The 13330-nt window shown below is 47.8% G+C and overlaps 1 protein-coding gene across 7 annotated transcripts in view; it reads right to left on the bottom strand.

Moving 5' to 3' along the window:
- Positions 1–5613: 5613 nt before the first annotated feature.
- Positions 5614–13330, bottom strand: part of DNMT3B (DNA methyltransferase 3 beta) — a 34327-nt gene continuing 26610 nt past the window's right edge. For 3 of the 7 annotated variants that reach the window (XM_025000338.2, XM_025000339.2, XM_025000340.2), the window contains exons 18-22: positions 12938–13086; positions 11838–11923; positions 9320–9389; positions 8511–8629; positions 5614–7186 (exon numbers count right to left, since the gene is read on the bottom strand). In XM_025000338.2, coding sequence (XP_024856106.1) covers positions 7045–7186; positions 8511–8629; positions 9320–9389; positions 11838–11923; positions 12938–13086 — 566 coding nt within the window. In that variant the 3' untranslated portion in view covers positions 5614–7044. 7 annotated transcript variants of the gene reach the window in all.

The raw sequence follows: 13330 nt of genomic DNA, 5'->3' as shown, positions 1-13330 counted from the left end.
CCGCCCGCCCGCGCGATGACCTCACACGCACCCCCCCTTACGCGCCGACGTAAAGGCTCGTCATCGCCCGCCGGCTCCTTTTATAGAGAGGGACGAAGCGGCGCGCTGGGGGCGGAGCCCGAAGCTTGATCGACGGCTGGAGTGCCCTAGGGGCGGGGCGCCGGCTGCCGGGGCAATGCAACTGCGCGAGGTCTGCCGCAACCAATGAGATCCCACCTCGGGCAGATGTGACCCCGCCTAGAAGGCGGGATCCAGTTACAAATTCTCCACCCCAGTAGCCAAAAAATTGGTTTTACAATGAATTTCTATAAAAAAATGGATTATTAGATAAAAAAATAAATCGATAGGCGCTTTGAGGAAGGACTTAAAAGTCACAGTAGAGACATATTCTGCGACTTTTTTTTCTAGAATGACCCTGTAAATCTCATCATCCGTTTTTTTCTTAGTATAGTAATCTCGTTTAATTGTTTATGCCTTTATTGTCTGCTTTTCCATAAATTCCACGGAAGCAAGAATCTTCTCAATCCTGTTCCCACGGTGTCCAAGAGCCTGATAATCAATGGCACCCCACTTCAGTACTGTTGCCTGGAATCCCACTCCAGTACTCTTGCCTGGGAAATCCCATGGACGGAGGATCCTGGTAGGCTACAGTCCATGGGGTCGCTAAGAGTCGTACCCGACTGAGCGACTTCACTTGCACTTTTCAGTTTCATGCATTGGAGAAGGAAATGGCAACCCACTCCAGTGTTCTTGCCTGGAGAATCCCGGAGACGGGGAAGTCTGATGGGCTGCCGTCTATGGGGTCGCACAGAGTCGGACACGACTGATGCGACTTAGCAGCAGCAGCAGAGACTTGTTCAAAGAATGAGTTACACCCACTTTATGGAAGAGAAAACTGAGGGTCAGAGAGATCAGTTGCCCTGCATCACAAAGATTGATCCAAGTTTTGAGCTGGTTTTCTTGTCAAAATATCACTGATTCATGTGTTCAGCAAGTATTTCTTTTCCCTGATTAATCAAACCCTAGGGATTCGGCAGTGACCAAGAAACAGACATACCCTCTGAGCTCTTAAAGTTTCCAATCTGTCAGGGAAGGCAAAGCACATAACTAATTACACATCACTGTTTAATTACAAGGGCTTCCCTGCTGGCTCAGCGGTAAAGAACCAGCCTGCAATGCAGGAGACATAAGAGACACTGGTTTGATCCCTAGGTTGGGAAGATCCCCTGGAGGAGGAAATGGTAATCTACCCCTGTATTCTTGTCTGGAAAATGCGATGGACAGAGGAGCCTGGCAGACTACGGTCCCGAGGGTCGCAAAGAGTCAGACACCACTAAGCACAATGAGCATGTTTAATTACAAACCAGACTTCGTTAGACAGGAATGGGCTGTGGCAGGAAAGATAGCACCTGCATTGCAAGGAGAAGGGGCCTAGAGGCCTCTTCTGGGCTGGGTCTCATCCAAGTAGTTGCTGACGCAGGGGGAGATGTTCAGGGAAGAATGGGTTAGGGAGCTGGGACAGGAGCTCTTTATCAACTGGTCTGGAGGCATTTCAATATTTTAACCACCAGTACTGCTGGGTTGTCTTGCTGGTAAGTACCGCTCCAAGAGTATACAGCAGGAGAAAACCTGACCTCACCTAAACAGTGTGGGAAGGCTTCCTAGAGATGATACTTGCCCTAAAATATAGGATGTTAACCTAGCGAGAGGGTAGAAAGACAAACAAAAGGATGCAGCAAAGAACCCTGTAACAAATGATTATAGTAATAGTAGTAATAGCAGCACTATATGGATAATTGAATAGTCATAGTGATTTGGGCATTTGTGTTAATTACCCCCAACTTATACACAAGGATGTTAAGTCTCCAACGCTTTCAGTAAATTTTGTAAGTAGCAAAGCCACCAGGTCTAGGTTCAAATCCTGACTCTGCTAGGGGTTAGAATCAAATGAGATGTATGTAATGTTCTTAGACCACTCCCAGCACATAGTATGTGCTCAATCAATGTTAATGGTTTCAAAGTCCCTTTCAGTTGATGTCAATATTCAACTTCTGTCAACTGATATGCTGTCAGCAGTACCTGAAAGCCATTTGGGGTCGGGGAGGAATGGGTGTGGGAAATGAAAGTCAAGTCAAGAAGGGCCTCAGGTGTCGGACTACCATTCGAACCTGGTTCTGGAGACACAGGACATCATAGGTCTCTGAGCTAGAGCCTGAGAAATAAAACTCATCTGCCCTCCCAGGCAACAGTGCCCCAAAGAGATGAGAAAGGGCCATGTGACCTACTTAGGCTCCACCCTCCTCTCTGAGAAGGGGGTTAAGCCAAGGTTGTCTGAGTCACATTAAGCTCTAACTGTGAAAGACCAGAGGGTAAAAAGAAAAAAGAATTTCCATCCAGTAGGACAAAGTTGGGAGATTTTACTATGTGCTTTTAAGTGACTTTTAATATATGCAATAATCTCTAAACTGTAAGTCTCCTCCTCAAAAACAAATAAAAAACTATGACTTCAAACCTGAGTTTTCCAAATGTATGACAAGCTTATTCAACTAAAAACTGGTGTTAGGAGGGCTCATCTGCCTTAAGCACCTCACAAGCTCATGAAAGAGATGGGTACAAAAATAAGAAATAATACAGAGTACTTTGTGCTGAGATATTCTCCTATCAGTCCACAGGGAAGGACAGATTAGAGAATGTCTCTTAGTGCTGCCTAGAATGGGGGCAAAGAAGTCTTCCTGGAAGAGGTGAGAACTGAAGGACCAGGCAAAAGGGAGAAGGCTGTTCTGGGGAGAGAACAACATGCACAAAGACCCAGTTAAGCAGCCACCAAATCCAGTAATAAAGTTAAACAGAAGAAGGGATAGAAGGCAGAAAGGAGAGAAGGAAGGTAAGTTGAAAAAAAGTAAGAGAAGGAAGCAAAAAGGTCAATTTTATCATAGGCTGCAAAGGGCAGCAGGTAACTTCAGAATCCAGACACACACTCATACACACATACACAGATGCAGGGGAGACCAATGGATTCACAAAACAGATTTCAATTCACAACTTCTTTGCACTGGCTGTGTGGCCTTGGATACCCACATCTGAGTCTCAGTTCTTTTACCTGGGATCACTGTAACCACTGCCTCACTTCAGGGTTGCTGGGAGGACTCTAAACAGTAAACAATAAAGCAGCTGTTGTGTACTCAGCACTCACTACCCACAAGCACTCTGCATGAGTGATCCACACATCAGCCTTATGAAGTTATTATCCTTGCCTTACAGCTGCATAAACGGAGGCTCAGAGTGGCTACGGAGCACATTCAAGGTCACAAGCTAGGAGATAAAGCAAGGAGAGGCATCCCGTCTGGGTGCAGGAAGGAATTAAGGACCAGCCAAGCACAAGCCTGGAACAGAAAATCACTCAAGAGCCAATTGACTGAGGTAGGCTGGGGGATTCCCTCTGTCCAGTGCTGATCCCCCACCAAATAACCATGGAACTGTTCAGAGGTCAGTCAAGCACCACCAGGGAAAATCCCTTTCACAGATCTCTGGGGTGCCAGACTCCAAAGCCACCCACACTTACTCTCCCTAACAAGGAGCACGGGGACCCCAACATGTTGTGGATGGGGTGATGGACACAATTTCAGCACCAAATACTGCTGTTGCTCAGCTCTTTTGCAACACTTAGATGAAAATTACCTGTCCTTTTTTCAGATTTTATTAACACATTAATATTGGATGTTACCATCACTATAAGGGTTTTGTTATCACAATGCCATTCAGTACATGTGAGGGCTCACTGTGTGCCAGGCACCAGGCAAAACAAGTTACCCAGGTTAGAGCCTTAAACATTCACAGCAGCCCTAGGAAGCAGGTAGGATTTATGATCCTCACTTTTGAAAAGTTCCAAGGTGATACATGTGAGCCCCCAGATACAGCCCCAGGCAGCCAGAAGATAGTTTCAGAAAAGGTCTGCTTGAGGTACAAACCCCAACTACTTTGCCAAGATCAGAATGTCCATCACATTCTCCACCTGGCCCCCATCTTGAGAAAACAGAGAACTGCCCCCACAGACCCTCCAAGGTCTCCCCTTAAGGCTGCTCCCAAGCAGGCCACAAGACCCAAGGGCCCCTCACCTGGATGGCTAGTCCATCTCCTCTCTTGGGGTTTCGAGGCCGAGGCTGTTTATTTCGCTTCATCCTGTCCTGGCACTTGGTGCAGCACTGTATACGAGATGGCTTAATAAGGCAGCCAAGGCCCCTGGGGCCTGAACACCTGAGCAGAGCACCAGCAGGATTGGCTTGCTAATTGCCAATGTCTCACCATGGTGACTTGCACCTGGGCTGTTCTATTCTAGCCTGCTGCTGCTGCTGCTAAGTCGCTTCAGTCGTGTCAGACTCTGTGCGACCCCATAGATGGAAGCCCACCAGGCTCCCCCGTCCCTGGGATTCTCCAGGCAAGAACACTGGAATGGGTTGCCATTTCCTTCTCCAATGCATCAAAGTGAAAAGTGAAAGTGAAGTCGCTCAGTCGTGTCCAACTCCTAGTGACCCCAGGGACTGCAGCCTAAGAGGCTCCTCTGTCCATGGGATTCGCTGGGCAAGAGTACTGGAGTGGATTGCCATTGCCTTCTCCCTAAAGGAACCAGATGACCAATCTTAACCTCTGGAAAGCTACTAGATTCTTCATCAGCACCGTTTCACTGACCAAAGGCTAGAGGTAGTGACACAGAATTATGACATGATGGACTCTGGGCTTTGGGCCACATGGCTGGGTGGACCCAGGTGAATTACTGAAGGGAGTTGCAACATTAAACTTACCAAGGGCTAGAAACACAGTCCACCCAAAGAACTGGGGGGCCACAGGCAGCTGTCAAAAATTGATCCTGGGTCTTTCCCAAGGAGTCTCCCCTCACTGGAGCCAAGTCCCCTCACTGACCATGGCTCAGTTATGACATGACAACTTAGGAGTGGTGGAACAAAGTGCAGGAGAAGCCTACAAAGGGACAAGGAACTGGACGGTCAGCCATGGGATTTTTGACTCATCTCAACCAGCTTGCAATAGCTTTGAGAAATGACCTGGACATGACTGATCCAGACATCAAGGCTTTCAATGAACTTGTTATTTATTTGGGGAAACAAGGTTTAGAAATCCATTCACTATCACAGATTGGTCGTTGGAAGGGCATCAAGGAATTCTCAGGCTCCACTTTAGAGTTAATGTATCAAAAACTCTAGCAGTAGGGCTTGTTCTCCACTGAACAAGCCTTACAGGGGATGCTGATACATTGGAGTTTGGGGAACATGGTACTAGACTTGGGGGTCACCTGTGGTACTTAAAAGGGCTTCCCAGGTGGCTCAGAATCCACCTTCAATGCAAAAGACATTCCCCCGGGTTGGGAAGATCCCCTGGAGAAAGAAATGGCAAGCACTCCAGTATTTTCGCCTGGAGGATCCCATGACAGAGAAGCCTGGTGGGCTATCGTCCATAGGGTGGCAAATGAGTCGGACGATACTGAGGCAAACTTCCACACTGGTGGGTTACTGAAGGGGGGTTATTTCAACCATCCACCTTTCCACTTTCCCCCACATACCCCACCCATTTGATCTGCAAAAGAACAAAAGGGACACCAGATTGTTAGAGAAATACTGATTTTAATTCAACATAAGGTAAACTCTAGGCATCTGTCATCTTTCAGCCTAAAAATTAGCAAAACTGTTGAAACAAGGCACAATTTTTCCCCATACTTGTGGCTCCAGTTACAAAAAAAATTATGAAAATGTTTAAACAAAAATAGAAGTCTGAGATTAAAAAAAAAAGTATATAAAAAAACCTCCCACAAAACCTGTCAACATTGTTCTTTATTCTACAAAATAGCACCAGTAAGAGTAAAAGGTGTTAAAAACCATTACGACAGCATTTCTGAAATGCAGCTTGTCTGACCTCCCACTCCCCCTAAAAAAAAAAAAAGATTTATTGATTCATCATGGAATAAAAAAGGACTTTAAAATCTCAGGAGGGAGGGAGGGTTGAGCTTTTATTGCAGTTTTCCCCCTGCAGTCTCTTAGAGAAGGGGAAAGTGCGAGGACTGTGCTTCTGCCCCTGGCTGAGAAGATGGGGTGTTACACTGGGGACCTGTGCCTGCAGAGTAGCCTGGAGGGGTGTGGGGTAGGGTGGGGGAGGGTCTCATGTAAGCTTCCTCCTCCTCTCCTCTCACATGGGTATAAAGGGGGAAGACAGTGAGAAACCATACCTGTCTATACCAATATATGGCAGCTTATAACCCAGCCCACCCCTTCCTGAGTTTCCAGAGGGTTCTATTGCAGTCACTGGGAGGGATTTAGCTAAGGGTAGCCCTGCCCTCAGATTTATGGGAAAAACATAGCCCTGAATGTGATGATGATGTCATCCCTGCTGAAATCATCATCCTTGTGGAAAATACTCTAAATGGGCCAGAGATCCCAGCCCTTTACACTGAGGTGGGGGCAGGGTGGGGCGGGTGGGGACGACGACGTGCCAGGGAAGAACTCAAGACAGACATGGACATCATGTCCTCTTATCTAGCACTAGAAAAAAACCATACTGGGCCCTTCAAAGGTCCCTTAGCTACCTGTCTACCGCTGCACACTCCTGGAAACAAGGAGCCGCAGACATTTTAAAAAATTAAAGTCTTGCAATAACTGTCTTGGGTGATTTTTCAGCATTAACCTGAGTCTTGGAGAGCTGTCGGCACTGTGGTTTTGGTATCTTAGCCATCGTTTCTCTGAGCTGTAAACCCAGAAAGGAAGGGGGAAAAAAAAGCCATCTTACTACCTATTTCAAGTTTTAAAGTTTTAAAGTTTCAGGAGAAGATAAAACGAGCACCGTGTTTGGCCGCTCCGAGCGGCCGGGTCTGTGTTGTGCACAAGGAGGTGGCACCTCGGGGTCCCCAGGGAGGGGACAGGCAGCTCTGCTCCCAACGAGGTGCTCGGCGAGACCCCGCAAGCACAGCTGGGCTGGCAAGGGCAGAGCCCGGCTGCACCTCCTGGGTTGTGGCTCTGCCCACACGCCCTGGTGCCTAGGGGACTATTCACAGGCAAAGTAGTCCTTCAGGGGGGCGAAGAGGTGTCGGATGACAGGCACGCTCCAGGACCTCCCAAGCAGCTTCTGACGGGCCACACGGCCCATGTTGGAGACGTCTGTGTAGTGTACAGGGAAGCCGAAGATCCTGGGTCGGGGAGGGTACCAGAGTGAAAAGACAAGGAGTCAGATGCGCTCCCACCAGCATGCTTAGCGCCTCTGGGAGACTCCTGGCCGAGGCAGCCCATGTAGCTCTGCTCTTCCTGCCCTTTGACCCGTCCCTTCCGCCAGGCTTTCCCGTGAGCCCCCTCTTGACCCCCAGAGGTCAAGTCCACCAGTTCTTCGGCTCACAGATGCCTGTCATGAGGGCACAGTCCCTCTTTTGAGGGTACTTGTCTTGTGCACGGCCCCACGCTTGCACTGTACTGCTGCCACATGATGCTCGCTGGACTTTTCTTGTATGAATGACTGAATGAATGCCAAGATGGCCAGCCAGTCAGCAGACAAGTACCTATCTTCACATCACAAAAGGCTAGAAAGTTAAGCCATTGCCATACTAAGGAATAGGGACACTCACAAAGCAGATCTTTTGTCTAATCATCAGATGCTCAGGTAATTGACCATGAGTAAACTGAAGCATCCTGCATTTTCTTTCCCTCTTCAAAGCAAATTGCTGGATCAAGGCCCAAGCTGGACTTAAATGGCAGATGGCAACAAAATATACCAACAGCCTCCTGAGTGGCATTCTACCACAGGAGAAGAGGTACAGGTCTGGAAAGAGGCTACAGATACACTGGCCCTCACTCTTTCCCAGGTTTACAGTCCATACTACGAATTAAACCAAGAAATACATCCAGCTTTAGAACTAAACTATCTGGAGTGGAAAATACTCTATCAAAATAACCCTAAGACACTGCCAAAAATGTAAAGAGGAATGTTCACAACCCCTTACTACAGTCTCATCACAATAACAAAATAAAACAAGAAAAAAAAAAGTTAAATGCAGAACAGGAGAAATTAAATCAAAGAGTTGGTTCTTCAAAATAGATAAAATCCAGACTTAGCCAAATAAATGGATAAGGGGCAGGACAGACTTTGGCTAAGGAGTTTTGGAACAAGCAACTCAGCAGGAGGAATCCTGAGAAAGAAGGAACGGCTTGCCGGTAGAGTTTACTTTAGCTGGATCCTCACACATCCTAGGGTCCCAGCATGTCAGGGCAGGCAAATGCCAAGGAAACACAGCCAGGTGAGACAGATGTGCTGTCTCATGGCCTCAGGTTTCAGATTCCTCACCACCGGCCCTTTTGCCATTTCTGCTAGGAAATAAGCACCAACTGGAAAGGTTACTCCCAGCCCTGCTAACGTAGAAGGTCAGTGAGACTATGTGGAACATGCTGCTGGCCTTAACCATGGTTTCTACCCCCTTTCTCTCTGTCTGCTTGATTCCCCTTTCCACGAACAGCCTTGCTCACCTTTCTAGCTCAGTGCACCACAAAACATCTTCTTTGCCATTCATGACAACAGGGAAAAGTTGGTTTTTCCCCTGTCTGATCGAGTTCGACTTGGTGGTTATTGTCTGTACTTTCTTTAACTGGAGAACAAAATGACATCATGGAGTGAGCACAGAATGAACGGTTCTGGGTCAAGGCTCAGAAGCACCTAAGGAAGGTGGAGGAGGAGGGAGGGCAGGTGTGGGAGAGAGGGTGGCAGGGCCAGGCTCAGATAGCGAACGAGAAAAGGAGAGACGGAAGGACACACTCTGTGCTTCCCACAAAAGCCAAGAAGTTAATGAGCAGGAAGGACCAGCCTCAGAGAGAACAAGAGATAAACAAAAGTGTCCATGAATGAGATCAGATGGGCATCAAGGAAACAGTTATTGCTGAAGCAAGATTAAGCAAAAGGAAAAGTTCCCCCAGATTATAGAGGATGGTCAAGCAGGGATTGAATGGAACTTAGCTTAATGGAAGCTTTGAAAATTAAGTTTCTGGAGATATTAATAAATTATTTATGACTTAATAGCAGATTTTTTTTTTTTTCTTGCAAAAGTGTACTCATTTCTCACTTGGGAGTCTCCATGGAGTGTGCATTCACAATGGGAAAGTCTAGTTGCCCTCTCTCACTTTCTTTATCAAGAACCCCTCCTCCTCTGTATTTGAAGATGGGATAGAACAACTGTGTGGGGAAGGAAGCCCAGCACCAGGGAGTCGTGTGGGGTGAGGACACCAAGGTTCAGTCCCATTGGAAGGTCACCAAGTGGTGGGCCAGGCAGCGCGCCGCTTACCTTTGCTGTCCTATTGAACTCCAGGCAGTCCTGCAGCTCGAGCTTATCATTCTTGGATGCTATCACAGGCCTGGGAACATCCAAAACCCATTACTTCCTACTGCCCGGAAAAAGGCCTTGGCTCGGTGCCTCCCAGGCTGGGAGTGAGAGCCCAAGCTGCAAAATGTGCTCTAGCCATGAACTTGCTACAGAAATATGATAAAAAGGGCCCAGGCGTGAGCATAAGCCTGGGGGTCAAGTCAGGGACAGGCTAGCTGCTTGGGGCAGGAAGCCCCAGGTGCAGCAGTGAATGGTCCCCCTACCCAAATGCTAACAGTAGTCAAAGCTCCTTCACTGAGGAGAGCAGGATGGTGAAGCACATGATTAGAGTGGTCAGGAGACACTTCAGTCTTAGCCCCACTGCTCACTGGCTGAATGAGTGACCCTGAGCAAATTCTGCCATCTCTGAGCCTCAGGAGCCTGGATTAAGTCTTTGTGGGTCTACTCAATACAAGTAGTACATCAAATCCATGATTTGGTGGCTTACTGCTGGAACGCAGCCTCAGGAGGCTTTAACAGTGGGGTCCAGTTAAGGACAGTAGTTAAGTGGTTCACATTAAGGGCTACAATTCCCCTTGTAACTTTCACCATTGAAACCTGCAAATGCAGAGAGAGGCAAACAGATGCTTGACAAAGAGGATGGATAGAACTTTAGATACTGAAGTGGTTAAGCAGGTCCAAAGCAGAAAACTAGGAAGAGGTCTGAATGTACAGGGTTGATGACCACCACAGCATCCCTGGGTAAGGAACTCAGAGGCCAAAATGAAATCAGATGTCAGATTGGACACGGTGCCCACAAGAGGAGCCACTGAACACAAAATACCACACTGACCTCACCCTCTCTCCATTCCCAACTCTTTCATGGACTAAGGGTTCACAGCCCTGCCCTACATTCTGTTGATTCTAGGACTGAAATCTTAAAAACCAAGGTGTTTAGTCTAAGGGCTAGATTTGGTCTGTGACCTATGGTTGATGTTGAGTCACTGATCCTAAGATCCCGACTGTAGCAGCTCACTTCTCATCCCAACTCAGACAAAGTTCTGCAAATCCCAGTATCTAGAATCTGATCCCTCTTTGCAATTCCACAGGACACCTTCCTGGAGCCACCACGCTCATTGTTTTCAGTGCATGTGGATGCTACCTCTTGGTACCAACACAAGCACAGAGTTGTCCTCCTCTGAACCACATCTGAGCTGCCTCCCCACTTCTGTTCTCATCTCATAATGTCTATTCTTCCACCAAAAATCCCAGAGAACCAGAAACACATCTCATGCACGAAAAACTCACCTGAACTCCCTGAGCCAGAGTACATTTAACTGTTGCCATGGCCACAGGCCTCATGTAATTTGGCCTATTTCGCGCTCCTCTCCCTGACTCCTAAAATACTGTTTTTGGAGCTGCTCTGTGAACACCCTGTGACTATGACCCCTGACCTTTTCCCTCTGAACTTCATGCCTCTGCTCCTTCTCTTCTGGTCCTGCTGGAATAAGGAGCCTCCCAATCAACTTTTCCAGTGCCCTCTCCAGCCCTGACCCTGAATTTCTGTCTTTCCTGTGCCTACCCCACTGGCAGGGTCAGCTCTGTTAGAGCCAAGACTGGCATTGTCACAGCACAGCTGGCAGCAGGGAGTGCAGCGTCCGGCAGGGCGAGAGCGAAGAAGCAGGTCCAGATGTGGACACTGCTCCATCTGACAGGCAGATCAGCCAAACGAAAATGTCAGATACCCAATAAAAATTCCAAACTATTCCAGTACCTTCTCACCTCTGTCCACACTTTGCTAAATGCCTGAAAGTTATAATTCCAACACTTCCTTTTAAAGAATCTTTTTTTGAAGCTAACTTATTTGCAAGTCCTATTATCATCACATTTGGTATCTTAATTAGCAGGTTGTTCTCCCTGAAGCCACATGAAAGAGGTAATTAATCATCAGTAATACCACTTGTTTTCTTGGCTTTCACCATGACAGGACTAATGAAAAGTTGGGTAAAGAACTCAGTTAAGAAAATCCAAAGACAGGCTTTGGGCTACTGACGGTTATCTCAGCTCTGCCACCTGATTGGTCACCTCAGGCCTGGTCCAGGGATCACCACTTCATCCTGGAGGTAAGGAGACTGGGAAAGTTCATTTCCCAATGGACCACAACAGGGAGGTGGAGAAGCGTCAATGTCCCTGGCTGTGACAAAGCCTGCTCCAGCACATAGTACCAGGTTTAAGCACCAGGTCTGTGGGCAGAGCAGGAGTAAAGTATATTGTGGAATCCTGGCCTGAGTCTCAGGCAGTTGCTATACAGCCTAACAAGCTTCAACCATAACACTAAGGGTTGGTCTGAAGCAGAAGGTGAGGCCTTTCTCAGCAGAGCAGCTCTTTATACAAGGTTCCAATGTGCCCCTCTCCTAAGAGTCCTAAGAGTTGGTGGTTATGGCTCACACCATTATATTTAACTCGGCTGTTACCGGTCCCACCAGGAGCCCCTTGTTACCTGTTCATCCCGGGCAGGTTGCCCCAGAAGTATCGGGCTCTGTGAGCAGCAGACACTTTGATGGCATCAATCATCACTGGGTTACACTGTGGGGAGAGAACAGGGCAGCTGCTGGGAGCTCAGGGCAGAATGCAGGTGGCACTGGGGACATGGCTGTCCCTGACTGTGCGGGAGGTATGACTCCTGCCAGGCGAGGGACTGACCAATTCCCCGCAAGAATCTGTCTGAAGGACCAAGCCTGTGTCTCTCTGTTAATGGTGGGGAAAGAGACCAGATCAGACTTGCTGCTTAAGAGGCGGTATTCCCTGGGCATGTCAAATCATTACAGAAGCCCTGGGTACGGGGGTAAAGGAAGCTCAAAACTGAAACCCAGCAAAATGGATGAGGTCCTGGTTATGCAAATGCAGTGCTGGCAAAATCTGACTTCTGTCACTGGTCAGCCAACGTTCACAAGGCATGAGGAATGGACCAACCAGTTCCAGAACCTCCCTAGTAGAACAGAGGCTTTAAAGTCGGGGGGAAGTAAGTCTATGTGTGTGTGTGTATCTGTGCTCAGTCATGTCCTACTCTTTGTGGCCCCATGGACTGTAGCTTGCCAGGCTCCTCTGTGCGTGGAATTTTCCAGGCAAGAATACTGGAGTGGGTTGCCATTTCCTCAAGATCTTCCTGACCCAGGGATCAAAACCTGCATTGGCAGGCAGATTCTTTACCACCAGCACAACTTGGGAAGCTTATATACATACATACATACATGTAAATACATAGTATTTACTACCATGCTTGATGCATACTAAGCAGTAGGTAATGATCTTTCTTATGGTCCCTAAAGCAGAAGTTCTGAGCATAAGGGTGAGAAAAATTCAAGTAAAAAGTGTCTGGTCCGCTCTCATGGTGCCTCCAAAAGTATGCTAGTCTCATCATCTCAACTTCAGTGGGTTTAGAGTGAGGTGAGAGATCAAACATTTCCCACATACTCTCACAACTAGCCATGCCCTCCACGGGAAACCATCAATTCCAACTCTGGAAATAACCCTCACCCCAGTGCCAGCAAGCCTTCCCATTTGTGTTACCCTGAGAATCAAGACTCCAGACGTCCTCACCTCCAAAAACCGAGAGATGTCCCGCTTGTCGCCAACCTTCATGGCCACCACATTCTCAAACATCCAGAAGAAAGGCCGGTCTTCACCCTCCTTGGGGCGAGTGTAATTCAGCAGGTGGTAGAACTCAAAGAAGAGCCGGCCTGTGCCCTCTGAGCCCACGAAAGACAATGGCAAAGCCAGGTTCAAACCCTTCAGCCCACTCTTCCATATTGAGACCAACATATTCCCAAGGACTAGCTATGCTGATGACTTACTGTCCCCTCTCCCTGCCACCATCTAGAAAGCCAGGCATCAGCCATGCGAGATTCATTTTTATCTCTGGAAAATGAGGAGTCACAATGAGGGATGAACAGAGCCAGCAAGTACAGTTGGCCAGAAGCTAACAGCTCCTTC

This window comes from Bos taurus, chromosome 13 (assembly GCF_002263795.3).
Source record: "Bos taurus isolate L1 Dominette 01449 registration number 42190680 breed Hereford chromosome 13, ARS-UCD2.0, whole genome shotgun sequence".
In the NCBI taxonomy this organism is placed as follows: domain Eukaryota; kingdom Metazoa; phylum Chordata; class Mammalia; order Artiodactyla; family Bovidae; genus Bos; species Bos taurus.
Note: the sequence above shows the minus strand (reverse complement) of the source record. Positions and strands in the feature narration are given on the sequence as shown.